This window comes from Gymnodraco acuticeps, unplaced genomic scaffold (assembly GCF_902827175.1).
Source record: "Gymnodraco acuticeps unplaced genomic scaffold, fGymAcu1.1, whole genome shotgun sequence".
Lineage (NCBI taxonomy): Eukaryota > Metazoa > Chordata > Actinopteri > Perciformes > Bathydraconidae > Gymnodraco > Gymnodraco acuticeps.
Window position 1 is genome coordinate 84263 of NW_022992126.1, and position 17980 is coordinate 102242.

At 40.0% G+C, this 17980-nt stretch overlaps 1 protein-coding gene across 1 annotated transcript; it reads left to right on the forward strand.

Annotated features, from left to right (window-relative positions):
* Positions 1 to 5906: 5906 nt before the first annotated feature.
* On the forward strand, positions 5907 to 16467 carry LOC117538041 (uncharacterized protein C4orf54 homolog). Its single transcript, XM_034203544.1, has 3 exons — positions 5907 to 6205; positions 6243 to 10096; positions 13274 to 16467. The coding sequence occupies exons 1-2, from the start codon at positions 5945 to 5947 to the stop codon at positions 10074 to 10076; spliced, it is 4095 nt and encodes a 1364-aa protein (XP_034059435.1). The 5' UTR covers positions 5907 to 5944; the 3' UTR covers positions 10077 to 10096; positions 13274 to 16467.
* Positions 16468 to 17980: the final 1513 nt, after the last annotated feature.

Sequence of the window (17980 nt, forward strand, 5' to 3'; positions counted from 1 at the left end):
AGCCAGCCAGATAGCAGCATTGTTCATAGAAAGAAGTATTCTCCAAACAATAGGGTTGTTAGATGTCGCAGCAGGCCCTAACAAGGTGCTGACCTTTGCTGGAGGACCAGTAGTTTATGAGCATGAGTGAAACCAAATACCCATTGCCAGAAGGGGGCAACCGTACGTGTCTGCCATTGCTGGCATAATTCATGACGGCTTTGCATAGCATTGCTGTTTTTAGGCTAGAGTATCTCTGAAACACTCAAGACACGTGCAAGCTGAAACCAGAGGACGCCACGGCAAACAGTTCTTCGCTATATCTTTCTAGACAATCATCACCATATTATGACATTTTACTCATGTTTTGGACGTCTGTACAAGTACATTCACTTTAAACAAGTCTCCTTGTGATCAAATATCTTCACCAACAATTAATTTAGTAGGAAAGACTGTGATTTCTGTTGCATCTTCTTGTTGTAGATGAAGTTGTAAAAGCAACTAAAATGACAATGAAGAGTATAACATTTATGAGCATACAAAACTGTATGTGAAACATAACATACATAAAGAAGTAAATATATGACAAGCACACATAAAACACTCAAATAAATGACATGATTTTAGGGTGTGTGTATTCTGCTATCTAATAATAAATAAAATGGTCCCATTACCATTCAGTTTGTTAGTACAACACCAATACTCGGTCTCAACGGAAGTGGTACATAATTCATAGTAACTTAGTGGTATGAATGCAATGTAGTATTGGTATATTTCCTCTGTATATTTCTAAATACTGTACTTTTAGCTGCAGCACAGATCAAAAGGTGTCCGATTATTTTACTTTAGTGACATCCGATGGTAGATTCAAGGCCTTACTGGTGGTGTTAACGGAGTCTGTTCAGTAATATAAACGTTTATGATGCATCGATTACAATTCACAGATGTGTTTCTTTCTAACAAGTCTGCCATTTTAATTTGATTGGGACATTATTTATTAACAATAATAACTTAAAAACCCTCTTCAAAGGGTGGCTTGTGGTCTGAGTTATCTGAGCTTTACACATTTAATTGGTGGTGCCTTGAGGCAATTGTAGATCAGACATGATATATTGCTGTCTATAAAAAATATATACATTACCTTACATTAAACAATTTGGCAAGTTTCCCTTTATCATTCGTTATGATATGATTTGATAAGAATGGGTTGCTTCTTTGAAATTCTAATATGTAAACATTATCAAACTAACTGAATCCTTCACCAGAGGGTTAGTAAAGGAGACCTACATATTCACACTGATCATTTATCCTCCTTCAGGGAAATGTCATTATCAGAGGTTTAGGGTAACCCTCTAATCCCTAACATCCAGTAAACTAGGTCACATATGACACTTTCAAATCCAAAGATGACCTATTAACCCTTTGAACATGGGACCCCTGAGAGGAGGGGAAACCTGGAGAGGTCTGGCTGCTGAGTATTGCCTCACAGCAGATGTTCAGGCACTGCAACGTCTCCAGTTCCCTCAGGAGTCAGGAGTCGTTTCAGAAAGTCACCGGCGCTGCTAGGTGGCACGATCTGATGGGAAACACAAACATTTCAACCTGAAATCAGGGATATGTTCAACATGCCTGTGTTCGCAATATTATATAAATCCAGAGCAATCCATCATCTTTTTAACTTTAGTTCTCTCATCATTGTTTTTTGTATTATTATTATGAACCCCTAGACATACAGGTCTACCTTCATTTGTGAGAAATTACAATAATCCACACAGTCTAACATTATTGGATTTACATTATTTGTAGCTTGTTTCAACTCCTCATATCATGAATGTCTGTGTGCGATTTTTGAATTTAAAATAAAGTTTTGTGGGTTTGAACCGGTTTGAACAGTATTTGGCTGCACAGCATGAGTTTGTAATGACTGCTGATATATTGTACTAATTAACTGAAGCACACTATTTACAATATTCTTCCAGTTAAGCGGTACTTGTACTTTCCTACAAGTACATCCATTTCATGGCACACATCAACCAAATCAATACATAATAAAACAAAAGACATCTGTAAAGTCAGTATAATCGTGCTTACAATGCGTAATAATAAGAATATAAATGATGATGTAATAATAAGAATATACAATATTTGTTATATATTGAATAACAATTTTAATTTAATTACTGGTAAAAGAACATTGTTTGTTTTACTAAAGCAAAAGTTATTAGAATACTGTTTCCACCCAAAACAAAACAAAAGACTCAAGTGCAATTGGGAATTTTCACTTGGCTTAATAAATTGGAATCATGTAAAGAACTATGAGTTTAAGACCATTACATTTGTCAAAAAAAAATGTCCACTTATTATTCTCAATACAACATTGAGATGGAATTGCAAAAATATTTCTATATTTATTTCCCCTATTATTGTATTGTATTCCTTTTGCTTAAACATGTAGTTTCCATATCGTGATCATTTTTGATTTAAAGATGTCTGCCATCTGGTCCGCTCTTACTGAGTTGAGAGTCTGGAAAAAAAAATGTTTTTTATTTAAAACTGCAAATATCTACAACATTTCCAGTGTCAAACTCCAGGCTCCTGAAGTGAAACCGATCAGAGTTTTTTGAATGCTTTCGAGCCGCCATGTAGACGAACGTTTGCTCTGCGACTGCATAACTCTCTGACCAACGCTTGTCAACCCTGAAAATCTGTCACTGTAAAATCAACACTTGTTAACGCTGGAAGATTTGCTGTGTTACTGTTAAATGTATCCTTGTATATTTTTAGAGCAAGTACATATTGTGTATGATGTATCAACCTCTGATGCGTTTGAGGGAGGGAGCGAGGGTTGAAAAGGTCTTCACACTGACTCTTCTTGTCATTGATTAATGGTGCTCATGATTTAACACCTGCTGTTTTAATGTAGCCACTGTAAGAAACTGATCTCAACGTGCTTGCGTGAGTGCTGTCCATTTTTAAATAGCTGCCTAAATGTATCAGCTTTGTGGAGGTCAGTTTAACCTGGGTGTATGTTCATGTTTTGGCACAGAAAGGAGATAATACAATCTTAAAAGGCTCTCACTTCAAGGAAATACATGCACTGATTTTCCACATTAGATTTATTATGAAATAATGTCCACCACAATATAAACGAGGTGGTTATAAAATAATAAATGTTGATTGAAATCGTGTTTTATGTTCATTTGTATATTGGCTATAAAAAGTTGAACGTTCGACTGAAAACATGTATTAAAAGGCCAGCACTGGTATGTCATTTAAAAGCGATTATGGGTATATATGTCTTTAATGTGAAACCTTAGCTTGAGCCATGACCTTTAGTAGTACTGCTGTTTATCTTTGCAATGCAGCAGAGGCACTCATACAGAGTTATCCAATCCTCAGTTAGGTAATGTATTTTAGAAAGATGTATTGTTATATTTGTTGAAATACTCGCAGCCTGACATCAATCATTGAATCAAATGTTTCCTATACCCAACCTTTAAATATATTGCACTTCAGTCAAGTAAAACTCAGGTAAAAGTCCTGGATTCATCTTATACTTTAGTAAATGATGATCATCAGCTAAATAGGCTTCTTAAAGTATAAAAATAAAACACCGTGTTCTACAGAAAAACACGATATTTTATACAGTACATCATTATATTGCTATTGATGCGTTGATATACAAAGTAGCTTTTTATTGTTGTAGCTGCAGCGTTTTAAATACTTCATAAACTGTTAAGTATTTTTTATTCAGTAGTTTCCAAACCTAAGGACCGGCTTCAAAGGGTTGCAAGATAAATGTGAGAGGTCAATTGGATGATTAGAAGAGAGAAACACTTGAAATTGTATAATTCTTCTTGGACTTTTCTGAACTTTTTTCTAACAAGACACTGCCTGTTTGTAAGGGGACACAAGCCACAAAGGTTAGAAATTAAAAATGTAATTTAAACATCTGTTTTTAAATACAATAAATGAAGGGACTACAGCCTTCAAATTAATCTAAAACAAAAAGTATAAAGTAGCTTAAAATGGCAACTCATAAAGCACTAGTACCTCAAAATCGTACGTAAAGTTAGTACAGTGCCCTAGTAAATGTATTCAATTTGTTTCGACCACTGCACAAAACATCTGACTGTTTCTAAGAGGCTAACACAGAGGGTAAAAGTGGGATTTGAGGGTGACAAAGGCTTTATACTGGTGGCCTCTGTCCTTGATAGTGCTGTCAGTGTGCCCTCCACACGCAGCAACTGTTAGCCCAACCCCTCCCCGCTGCATACCACCAATCTGGGGCCCCGTCCAGAAACAACACTTGTGTCTTCAACACTTAGACAGTGCTCTAATAACTGGATCATTACTGTGCGTGAGAGCATTAATCAGTATTGTCCCTGATTGCAAACTAAATTATTATCAAACATCCATCTATTTACTGTTGGCAAGGGAGACCAAGTGTCCCAATGGTGGTAGCAGGAACACATTCTCAACAGATTAGACACAAAATCTACAGATGACTGCATGAACTTGTAGTAAATTCTTTGAGCTGACTGGCTGGTGGGGAATATTTTTCTCAATCAAGGAAAGGCAGCTGTGAGAGGGCAGAGCACTATGGCATTCTCACATCTACAAACATTACGAGTGCCAACATTAAGTAGCTTAGTACATTGACCAATCTGTGCACACAGTCCTTGATATACAGTAACAATTTGACCTGTATGCAGGGGCGCTAAGTGTGTGTGTGTGTGTGTGTGTTGTGTGTGTGTGTGTGTGTGTGTGTGTGTGTGTGTGTGTGTATGTGTGTGTGTGTGTGGGGGGGGGGGGGGCAATGCCCGTACCCCACTCCCCAATACCCTATTTCTGGTTCCGTTACTTGGACCACAACAATTTTCAAACCCAGCCTTCAGTTTGGGCTCAACTAAACACCTTGTGACTGCATACCGCAGTTAGGTATATTTACCATTTGATGTTGCATTCAAGATGACTTCATGTGGTATAATAGTTTATAGAAAGTATTGTTAAAGCGTCATAATCCACACCATGAAGTGCCTGTACCCCACTCCCCAATACCCTATTTCTGGTTCCGTTACTTGGACCACAACAATTTTCAAACCCAGCCTTCAGTTTGGGCTCAACTAAACACCTTGTGACTGCATACCGCAGTTAGGTATATTTACCATTTGATGTTGCATTCAAGATGACTTCATGTGGTATAATAGTTTATAGAAAGTATTGTTAAAGCGTCATAATCCACACCATGAAGTGCCTGTGCCCATTTAACTGACTGTATTATTAGTAGATTCAGTCATGTTAAGCTTATTTTGTTATGTATTATGAAACACACAAATACCCTTTGCAATACTAAATAGTAGACTAACTCAATTGAAAAACTAAACTAATACCTTCATCAGTAAGTGCATTAATGCAACTAAAACAGATATACATGAATTATTGCTAATTGTTAAATGTCAAAATGAGAACAGTGTGTCAACCCCATGTGATACCAATACGAGTTTAAACTGTTTATAACGTTATAAACCAGATTTAATTTCTTAAAAATGTTAAATAAAGTGTTGTGTTACAAAGAATGAACTCATTTGGGGATTTTCATTTCCTATTATTATTAAGAAATGCAACAATGTCTCTCAAATGTGTTTAAGCCGTTTTGAGGAATTGATATGGGGAACTGTTCTTCTAGTAATGGTGCTGATTCTTAGCACTTTTTGGAGGATAGTTGCATAAGACCTCGCTTTTCATGTACAATAGATACAAAATATTTGATTATAAACTTTTCATCGGGACTCTTTCTCTCTCTTTCTCTCTCTCTCTTTCTCTCTCTCACTCTCTCTCCCTCTCTCACCCACTCACCCTCCTCGCTCTCCGTCCCCCTCGCCCCTGCAGCCATGCAGAGTTTTCCGTCCTGTGTCGGGGTAACATCGTAAACGAGGACCACCTGACGGTAAGACCGGACTAAATGGAAGCAGCGGAGGAAACTCTCACTTACCGAGATGACACCTTACTTCACAGGAAGCTGCTCCCAGAGGACAAGCATAAGGACACCACGGAGCAAATCAGCGAGGTGTCTAACTATGTGGACCTGGACATGAAACCGGACGGGGCGAAAACAGTGAAAGTGACTTTCACTGGCGAGGGAAACCAGCTGTCAGTTATCAAATGTGAGCATTCAAAGCAAGGGGAGCACGACGATGAGGGTGAAATCATTTCAGATGACTTAGTTGGAGAGAAGTTAGAGGACCCCCCCCGTCCCCGAGCCTGTTTTTGGTGAGCCGCCTATGGAAATCAAACTTCCCACCACCGATCAGGAGAGTGAGGTTCAGCGCCAGGCCGACCCCAGTGAGTGCAGTGAACCTGTGCGCAGTGAGCGCGATGAGCTCCAGTACACCGACATGTATCTGAACAGCAAGACGGAGTCTGATGATGGCACGAGCGCGGGGCTCTCCGACCAGTGCGGCTCCGACGCAGTGGAGGACGAGTCCCACTATATCACGACGCACGAAATCCAGCTCACCGAGCTCGACCACGACGTAGATTACGACCTGGGGCGAGGGACCTGTTGGGATTTTGAAGACGACAACCTTGTCTATTCTTTTGTGGATTACGCGTCTTTTGAAAGCGATGATTCACAGGAGGGGATTTTGATTCTGGGGGGCAGGAGCCAACCGAAAGTGCAGTCAGGAGCAGTTGTCAGCAGCGAGCAGGATGATAGTGATCTTTGTGACTCGGACAAATGTGCCAGCTCAGATGAAAGCGTGTTCAAAAACCACAGTGGAGACGCTAATATGGGGAAAATTCATTTATCAATTAAAACTTCCTCCAGGGCTGTGCACGAACCTGTCTTTGACAACACGAAACACTTCAGAGACGGGAGTCACCTCTCGTTGGTGAGCTCTGGCGGCAGAGTGGGGCCCTTCATCCCCGCTCCGGGCCGTCAGCACCTTGCTTCCAAACTGGGACGGAAAGATATTAATGAGTACTCCAGCGGAGCGTCCAGTTCCATCAGCGAGCTGGACGACGCTGACAAAGAGGTGCGTAATTTAACCGCCAAGTCTTTCCGGAGCTTGGCATGTCCGTACTTTGACGCCATTAATCTTAGCACCTCGAGTGAGTCTTCTATGTCGGAATATGGGCTAAATAAGTGGTCAGCTTATGTGGACTGGAATTATGGAAATGTTTCACGGGGACGAGGGCGAAGCATAATTGCGCACAAGACTTCCAGCTCAACTTTGGAAATGAATAAGACTGTGGACAGTAAGAGGCATTGTAAGTCTTTTACCGGCATGAAAGCTCAACAAACCAATGTGTACGCGCAGAACAAGAGAACAGCTTCTGAGCAATCATCCTCTTCTAGTAAAAATATCCAGCTAAACGATCCTGTTCAACGAAAGCAGCGTGGAGTCATGCTGAATTTCCGCTGCAATGTGAACGCACCCGAAAACACCAGACGGCCAAAATGTTCAAAAAAAGCACGATCCAATGAGGTTACTGGGACTGTGCTGGCCAGGTCAGGGTGTGAGATACAATATCATCACACAGAAAGCACGAATGATACACACAAAAGAGCAGTTTTTGCATCAAGTCTATTGACCAATGTGCTTTCTAAAAAGATGCAGTTTGAGCAGGAGTGCAAAATGGAGAGGGGTGAACTTCGTGATAAACACCCAGCCCTTTCCCCAAGTTTTCAAATCAAAGACCAGGACAGGATGAAAGACAGAAGTCATGGGAGATGCTTTCAAAGACAGGCATCCGACTCAGGCTCAGGCTGCACTGTTACTTCTGCTGATGATCAGAGCCTGGATGGCAGCAGACCTTGTTCCTGTGAGCCTTTAGAGAAATGCAACAAACCCCCAGATGATTCAGAAAAGAGACATCAGGGGCCTGTAAACGCATTGCTCGGCCACAGTGAGAGTAGTGCATTTAATCTACTAAGAGATGAGACAGTGAATGAGGCTGAACCCACACCTGCGACAGACACACAAAAAGGACAAGACAACAGCAGCATGCTCACAAAACTCCTTTTTGTTCCAAACTGCCAGCTCCTTTCAAAAGAGAATGATTGTACAGAGGATTCGTCAAGCCAACTTAAATGTGAAAAAGAGTTTATCACAGGCAATAGTGGATACGGCAAAGAAGACAATATAAAGGGAGGAAAAACCCCTGAGATAAAAATATGCCTGAGGAGTGTGAAAGAAAATAAAGGATGTACACTGAACATTGCCAACCTGTTAACCCCAAAAATAAGTTTCAACACCGTGAACACATTTAGAGCAGCAGGTGAGGCCAAATGTCACGTTGTGTCTGCTTCAGACAAAATCCCCAACTTTACCGTTAGAGACATAAGAGATACCAAATGTAAGTTTCAGACCCCCATATATCAGGTCAGAGATGTCCGTAAATTGGTAAAAAGTTCCTATCGCTTTGTTTCATTAGATCATATTGAGAGTAAATGTTCAACAGCAGCAGCTGATAGACTTGAGGCCACAAAGGAGCCGGTTAAGCATGTATTACCAGCTCCTATTGTGATTAAATGTCAATCAGTAAAAACAAATGTCAAACAACCAGCAGCTGAGGTGTCACAGATACAAGCAGAGGAGAATACACCATCACATTGCACCGCCAGTAGGGCGCCACTTGTTGTATCAAAGCACCCTGACCAGATAGACAATCAGCAAAAAATTGAAACCAAACTGACAAAACAGAGGCAGGAGAAGTTAGCATGTGAGACGGCTGAAAGGAGAAATGAGCCTAAAATACCAAAGCAGGCCGCACTAGAGAAGCTTAAAGCTGCAGTCAAAACAATGGAGCAGCTTTATGTTTTTGACAGAAATGAGTGGAAGCGTAAAACTCAAGCTCCACAAACAATCAGAGACAGCCATGTGATGTCACTTATTGCCAGGGAGGAGCATGGAGCAGAGGAGCTGGAGACAATTACTGACAGGACTCCTCAGTCTCAGGAAGATAAAGGAGCTCTGAACATCATACATGTTCCATATGACGATGACACGTTTAAAACACAACCACAGCTAAATAAAACATTTAGCAACAAACGTGTCCTTCATTTGGGCAATAAGGCACAGGTCAGCATAAGTTCAGTCAGAAAACCTATTCCTCAGAGCTCTGCGCTGCAAACATCCTCAACAATGAAAAGCCCGAAGACACCAGTGGCTCCATTCTCTGTGAAAATAGAGCCTCCCAAACACGGCCAGGTGGAGCAGGGAAAGGTCAAAATCATTCCCACTAATCCCACTGTCGCACCGGCCTGCTCCGACTCTGAGAACTATTTAACCATCCCGGGGCTGGGGTATATGAATCAAATCAAATTGCTGAATCGAGAGCATGTTTCAAGCCAAATCAAAACAGAGGACAGGAAGACAGCCGAGCAGAAAAGATCTCCGTTAATTATGGAGTACCCGACTTCAAGCATCTACCACCACGCAGCCACAACAGGGCCTCAAGCACAGCAGCAGGTGTTGTGTTTCTCTCCATCTGTCCCGACTGTGTCCCCTACAGGAGAGGCGTTCCCCCAAACCCAGCGCAAGATGCTTTTGGATCCCACAACTGGACATTATTACCTGGTGGATACTCCTATACAGACCACCACAAAGAGACTATTCGACCCTGAGACAGGCCAGTATGTGGATGTACCCATGTCCCATTCTCCTGTGGCACCTGTCAGCCCGGTGCCTCTCTCGCTGTCCCCCCTGGCCCTGAACTCAGGAGCATTCGCCCCCACCTACATGGTCTACCCAGGCTTCATCCCCTCACCCACTCTGACAGCCCAGGCGGTGTTGCCACAGTCACCATGTCACCCTGAGTATGCAGGTGCAGAAAAGGTAAAATTTGCAAAAAGCCCTATGCCAGAAATGAATCCATCAGGCGCAGAGAGTGCGTATTACAGCGCAACAGGGGGAGCATCACAGGTGCCACTGCAGCTTCCTGTAAGTTTGGGATATGTGACCACCAGAGGAAGTGCAGCGAGCTCCGACAGGAAGCCAGTTATCAGCATCACTACGCAACAAGGTCCAAGAATCATCGCACCACCCTCCTTTGATGGAACAACAATGAGCTTTGTAGTGGAGCATCGGTGACCAAACATCGCATCATACATGTAAGCAAGTGAGCACACACTCACATTTCCCTTTACATTTCTTCTCATATTTTCTGTAGTGATGCACACTTACTATCAACTGAATCCATTAAAACCTGAAGATTAAATTGACTGCACTAAGCACTGCTGTGTAATAAAGAAAGGTAGTCCCATTTAAAATGCCTCTGATTGAAACATTATCACAATAACAAAGATCAAACAAGGTTCTGCTTTTAATTCATCCAAAATTGGCATTTTTTCGCAGAACTTTGCTTATGAGCTTGAACAAGGAGCTAGAAGTAAGCATACATTTGTATTTGGTCCAGTTTCTACACCTGTTGATAAATAATCCATGCCCTTAATTGGCAGTGAAATTGATAGACTTTGATATTTTGATGCTGAATTTGCTCTCATTTTGCACCAATGTAACACTCACACAGTTGCGTGGACATGCGTAAAGATCCCGATGTATAACATGAGTTTTTATAGTTTTATGTGGCAATGATGCTTGATCGGCCGTACAGCTCGACTGCTTCAGCAGTGGCATGTCAGTGTTAATAGACATGCAGTAGCTTCATGACAGGTAACCTGACTCCACTGAGCATGCTGGGATTTTCAGCCTTGGCCCGGCGCGAGTCGGTTGAGTTCCTTTTTCTCTGCATTACACATCGTCGGGCTATTTTGATAGTGTGAGACGAGTTTGTTTACATGGTTTATTCTAAGTGTCACAAGAAAGTAGTACCGTCAGTGACACCTTAGTTATTCTTAATCAGCGTTAGGAATCAGTTAATTACTTGCATAGCAGCATTGCAGTTCAATAACGTGTTTGTTCCGTGTTTGTGACATCTCATGAAAACTTTCCCCTGGCTTAATGAGTTGGAACATCCTTGCTTTTCTATAGATGACTCATTAATGGTCCACAGTTGTAAAGTATGTAGTTTAAAAAGTCAGTTTTATTCGAGTTAATGAACAAACTTCGCTGATGATACATTTCTTTGAGAATTGTTCTGATTCAGGGATTTAATTTAAATCATTGCTTAGTATGTTGATTATCTTGAATAACTATGAAATTGCTCTTGAAAGCAATGTTTCATTTCAGTTTCAAACTTGTGTCTACTCCAAATCAGGAAAATGTTTGCACTTAATTAGAAGCACTAGTGTTAGAAATCTAAAAACCGCAGTAACCGTGGTCACTTTGTTACTTGAGTCAGGCGTGCCATGCTCAGCGGTACTTTTTCAGTGTTAACATCCATCAGCTCCAACTTGACATTTAGCTGCACTGTGTCAGCCTCTGCTGTGACTTGGGCTCAATGCTAGTTGGCTATTTACCAAACTTTTTTCAGTCTAATGGGGTTTTATCACTTGTTTTAAATATCTACTGCTCTTATACCATGCACATTTTAATATATGGTTCACAAGAGAAGTTAAGTGACATTTGGAAAGAACAATTTTGCTTTTCAATGTCTTTAACTGTCACAAGCTGAGCTAAGATACATGCTAAAATCATATGTACGCACAATTTAACCACCGCAATTAGTACTCCCCCAATGTGTTTTGTCTATTAGTTCCAGATCCTGGTAGAACTCAAAAGGCAGCAGAAAAAGCAAAGGTTTACCTAATCACATTCTTTAAAGTTTCCCAGTAAGGTTCAAGGTTCAAGCTAGTGACTGCATGCATAGTGCTAGTAATCAAAACAACAATATGAAAAACTGTATTAGTTAATAATAAGGAAATATTTACAGCTGTATTTGTATCACCATTAATTCATGCATTAATTATGTTCAATACTGTTGTGTGATTGATTCTGGCTATAAGTCTACAGACTGTGTTAGTAAACAGCTTTATTTGTATTTACTTGCACTATATCTGTTTTATTTGTTCTATATCCTATATATATGTTGCACTGTTGGAAGAGCCTTTTTCATTGCCATATCTACTGTAGCTAATGTGCAAATGACAATAAAGCCTTGAACTTAATTTAATTATGAATTATTTAAACAAGTGACATATCAAGTTTAATAATAGAGAATAATGTGCCCTATTCTCCCTGCTGGTAATTTGTAATCATCTAGTAGACGTGTGGGATCCATCTATCTGAACTCGAAGGCATTAGTGTTTTTTTTCTAAATGGACAAACAGGCAGGCCAAAAATACAGAAAGAATGAAATGCAGACATGTGGGAAGAAATACAAAAAGACAGACAGTAGTATTTCTCTCTCTCGTATTCTTCAAACCAAAAAAAGTTAAAATTCATTCATATACACACTCATATATCCTCACATTTACAATTAGTCACAGTCCATTCTCAGCTAATGTGCCAGTGCAATAATACAACTGCCTGAGCATGAGAGATACATGTCAGCTGGGTGCGTGGCAGGCAGGGGCTTAGTGTGGGGTTCAGTAGTAGTGTGAAACCAGGGTGTGTGAGTGTGTGTGTGAGTGTGTGTGTGAGTGTGTGTGTGTGTGTGTGTGTGTGTGTGTGTGTGTGTGTGTGTGTGTGTGTGTGTGTGTGTGTGTGTGTGTGTGTGTGTGTGTGTGTGTGTGTGTGTGTGTGTGTGTGTGTGTGTGTGTGTGTGTGTGTGTGTGTGTGTGTGTGTGTGTGTGTGTGTGTGTGTGTGGGCGTGCGTGCGTGCGTGCGTGCGTGCGTGCGTGCGTGCGTGCGTGCGATGGGTGCGTACGTGCATGCTAGTGTAAATGGTGGTGATGGTGGGGGCGTTTACGTCGGTGGGACGTAGGGGCATGGCTGGGATAGTGATGCAGGAGGAAAAGGTCAGGCAATGTAAAGTATTTGTTGTGCTGATGCAGGGAGAGGACAGCTGCTCGGAGAGATCAGATGCTGCTGCAGCTCCAGCTTGGAAGAGAGTCTGTGGGGCTGAGATGGGGTCAACTTTTTATAGCCGCCTCCCCCTCTGCTTTTTCCTAAAGGGGGAGGAGGAGGTGGAGAGCACTTCTGACCTCCAGCACTCCTACGTAAACAAATCGAGTAGCGTACCCCCAGCATTGAATCGGCTGAATCTGGTCACCTGGTTCAGAACCAGGAAGTACAGTCGGAAAATGTACAATTGCTTAGAAGGACTTTTATCATTAACTGGACCAAAACTAACTCATGTTTCCTCCTCTGTAAATCCACCTTTTAATTGCATTCTTCTGACTTTAACACCCTTTTATGTTTTATGTCTTCTTTTATGTCACTTCTAGACATCTACACAGAAGGATCTGCCTTCATTCATCGTGAGGGCAGTTTTCACCCCAGTCACCTGCGATCTACTTCCCAGGACAACTTTCAGCCACAAACATTTCTGTCCCCTCTATGTTGTGTTGTTTATCATTGAAGCAGACATTTCTGGAAACTGTATGCATCGCAGCACTTTTTAGAGGTAAATGCAATACGCCATGTACTCTGGCTGATGCTCTGCCATGTTGCTATATGTATCTGCTTTGTAATACTTTCCATTCAGCTGCTGTCTAGAACTTTTGAAATGCTTTTTGGGCCCTGCAACATGTCTATTCAAAAGGAAACAAGGCAGGCCTCTTCTAAAGATCTGTTTTATTTTCGGCCAAGCCACTATTTTGTTATTATGAATTTAATTTTACCATGTCTTTAAAGCGAGACTATGTAACTTTTTAAAGACAGAGCATATCCTTCACTTAAATATGAAAAGTAGGAATCATGAGCAATAAATACAATGTTACTGAATGCACTATAGTCAGGATAGGCTCATACCATCTCTATTGGCCATGTTAGCTAATAACTTGAGCTGTGTTACTGTTACGTAATAGGATGTCACAGATAAAACTTTCTTTGTTTTACCAAAAAAAGCAAGCCTCTTTGCCCATTTGGTTACTCCAACACAATGAATAACTTGATTACAAAAAGCCATTATTAAGGAGGTATCGTTACAACTCGTACTTCGCAGAGATTTGTTCTGCATCCCAGGAAAGGCTTCGTAAATTGAGTTAACATGGACCATGTTGAAAGCCTCCTTTGCAAAAGTGACTGCACAGGTGTTGGGCTTGTATGGCCAAAGGCTCCCTGAATGGTGAAGGCAGGTTTCAGGGGGCTCAAAAGACTGGGGCTTCTGTGAGCTTCGTTGTGGGAGGATTCTGAGTTGGCCACGGAGAACAATTTTGTATTATCCTCATAGAGGTTCTGTCAAACTGTCAGATATCTCTGGAGGGCGAAGCAGGGTTTAGGCCAGGCTGTTTTCAGCGATGGATTACAACTGCTAACCCAGGCTAACAATATTGTTGGACAGTTGAAGTACCACTTTGCAGAACTCCTGAACCTGACCGAAAAGATCACCCATCGAAGAGGCAGAGTTATAAGTAACGGGGAAATACTTTGCTAACGAAGGTCACTGGCGTTGGCATTTATTCATTGAGAGGAATTCTAGACACGGCCAAGATGTGGCCTCAGGATTGGATCTCTGCTTTTTGTTGATGTGGTGGTTCTGCCAGCTTTATCAGAACGTGTTTCCAATGGGGGTCGGCCTCCATCAGGGATGCGTTTGCCATCTATCCCGTTTGTGATACTCTTGGTTCTGATGGCATCTTAAGTTTGCAACATTCAGCTCTCATTGGAATAGTTAGCAGTCGAGTATGAAGCCTCTGGGAGGAGGATTAGCACCTCTTAATCCGAGGCAATGAATCTCAGCAGGAAACAGATAGACTGTTTACTCTGACTTGAAGTCCTTATAAGTCTTTACCCCTCTCTTCGTTTCTAATCTTACCTATGGTCATTAAGGGTGTGTCAATACCGAAAGAGCAATATGGAGTATTCAAGCGGCCGAAATGGGTTTTCTTTGGAGGGTGTAAAAAAAAAAACAGATAACCAGTAGAAAATGGTTAGTTAGATTGATGAATGGTTGGATGTCTGTAAAACAATTAACAGAAGACATCTTTAATCAATGTGCCATGTTCCTGTCATTGCTTCTTGTGGCCACAGCGGCCGCTACTTATCAAAGGCTACATAGTCTTGCTTTAATTTGATATTTACTTACGTAGATACAACCTATAATATTGAACACCATTTTCTAAGGAAAGGGACCATTGGTCTGCAGTGAATTTTAAATGCAGATTAAGAAGTAATTATCACCAAAAGTTCAGTCAAAATAATATATTTAAATGATGCCCCTCTTAAATGGTAAAAAATATCTGACATACTGTAGCTATGTATAATATCCGACTCTCCAACACTAATTTTCCACATTCACTTGAACATTTCCATGTTTTTTTATAAAAGTCTGTGGCTGCTGTTCTACTTGAAGTATGTGAAACCTCTGTGTCAAAACTCACGAAATACTGCTTATACTTGCACAACTTATATGCTGTATGAAGAAGTGATTGTTGATATTTTAAATAATATGTTGGAGAATTTTTTTATAAAAACACATTAAGTGTGTTGCTCGAATATAGCTGAGCTGAGACTGTAACAGTTTACTTAGGACAGTACTTCCTTAGTAATGTTGGGTCTAAAGCCAGCTGAAACATATAGGGGATAACTTCCTCTATTGGTGTTGGTTCATTTTACACTTTTCTGTGTAACGAGACGGGAGTTTGTGCGTGTGCATCTGAATGTGTCCGTGTTCATGGCTGTAAGTTATGTATGGCATTTCAGTATTCTGTGAGCGTACAACAAGGAGTCATGTTACTTCACTGTAGACGGCAGTGTACAGACTACATGTGTTGGGTGTGTCTTTATACTTTAAACACAGCAATGTCCGTTTCTCTGTTTTAATACCCTTGACCTCTAGTTGAAATGTGTATTTTCATTTAAATGACATATCAACTGATGACAAACATACTCATGCTTTCTTTAAAATGAGTCTGGGGCTATTTTTGTTTCCTTTTGAATAAGCAGTGGGACATTCTGCTAGACCCAGTTATACCAGCATCCCTTGTAGATTGGTAATTTTTTTAGCATGTTTCGAATCTAAACACACATTAAAGGTATTTGGAGCTGCTGGTCAGTCTATGTACCTTAATTCTGTAAAATACATGTTTTTAATGAGTCTGTGACAACAGACTTTATATAAATTGCCCTATGAGTGGATTTTATTATATAAATTCATGCAGTGATTTGAAAGATGTGTTGACTGTGCAGTAGATTGGACATGGTTTGCTTTTTAGAGCAAGTTTATGTCAAAACATATAAAGCATTTTGAGGTGAAATGTAACTTAAATTGTACATTTAAATCATAAAACATTTTTCTTCTTAATGAAAGTATATTTGATTATACTTTTAAATGAATGTGCGCCTGAGGCAGTTGAGAGCAGTACAGATAAAACAGTCATGTAATTTGATATTATGAATCTGTTTTGCAGAATTTTCTTTAAGAAAAATCCAACCAGAAATGTTGCCAAGTTTCCAAGTAAAAGAAAAAAGTGGAATTATGAAGAAATCTAAATTGAGAGATATGATATACTACCTCCTTTAAATGTGTGTGTTTGATGAGCAAGCTGTCCAAATGTGGAAGATAAAACACATTTTCTCTTATTTCAGGTGATTTATTGAAAGCACATATCCTTTTTAAACCCTGTGAAGACTATCATAAAAACAATTATATTATAATTTATAAGTTACAGTAAGCTAGTTAATCATATGTTGTCATGAACATAAAATCCACATGTATTCTATTAGTTCCTTTTAAGACCTTTGTCTGCGAATAATAATGTACTTAATGCACTTGGATTGTCACTCTTTGGTCATCAACACTGACAGCCATGAATGGCTGTAAACACTGGTGGTGATAGCACGAGTACTATATGGAATTGTTAATTGTAAAAATAAACATTGTTGCACTGTAACATAGATAATATAATTTGTTTAAAATCATTCTTCCAGATGTCCCTTAAAAGAAAAACCTTCTGACGTTGCAGTTACATATTATGAACCGAGTGTATCAAAGCTTGATTTTGTAAAAAGAAAGAGTGTTAAAGGAAGGTGAGATGGTCTGAGATAAGTGTATTTATGAATGTTCAAAGAAAAAGGGCGTGTATTTCAATGAGATGCCTGATGTCAACTGTGACTGCCCCAGAAAAGACAGAGGTCAGGATGACAGCGGAGAAATGCCTTGAAAGGAGAAGAGAGTGCTGCGCTTGCACTTACAAGCTGGAAAGTAATGAATATGATGAATGAGTGTAATGTAGACTGACAAGCCTTCATATGTTTGCAATAAATTCTAAATCGAGCCACTGAACATGTTTATGTCCTTGAATTTGAATCACTTAAAGGTCTATTTATGTTTGAAAAATGTTGCTGATGTCTGAATCTACTGAGACCAATAAAAAAGACCCACACAAACACTTTGTTAGTGAAATTAAAACAGAATGAAATTTCAAATCACAATTCTTCTTTGTGTTACAGCAGGGAATAGTCAACTATAGGGACACAAATACATATAATGCACTGTCTAATCAAGCAATCGTATTAAGTGTTTATTTCTAACAAATAGATTAAGTATACATTTTTCAAAAACGTTATTAATGCCTCAAAAATCAGTTAAAGCCACTATTAGGATAGCCTTTGGGATGCCAGGTTGTACAAAATAACTTGGACCGGTCAAACAGCCTACTTTACAAACTAAGGAGTTTTTATTTATAACAATCATACATTAATTGAATAAGTGCTATATACTTTGACTTTGTGATAGATTGTTTGCAAACATAAGTACATTTGATTCTGGGATATTCTGTAATGACCATATTTACATTTTATTTTTCCTTTATCTCCCTGACCTGATTGTTGTGGCTCCCTGCAGTTTCATACTTTGCTGATAAAGTTTCACCACTAAAATCACAAAAACGACAAGGGTCAAAAGGGGAATCAAACAGCTCCTAGCAAAGAGAAAAACACTTTTGGCATTGACCATGTGGGAGGTTAGCTTTCTGGTGACACTGAAACAT

Excerpts from the sequence above, each read along its gene's own strand:
- LOC117538041 (XM_034203544.1), top strand. The coding sequence starts at position 5,945 with ATGGAAGCAGCGGAGGAAACTCTCACTTACCGAGATGACACCTTACTT. Across the intron at positions 6,206-6,242 it reads AAATCATTTCAGATGACTTA|CCTGTTTTTGGTGAGCCGCC; the intron begins GTTGGAGAGAAG and ends CCCGTCCCCGAG.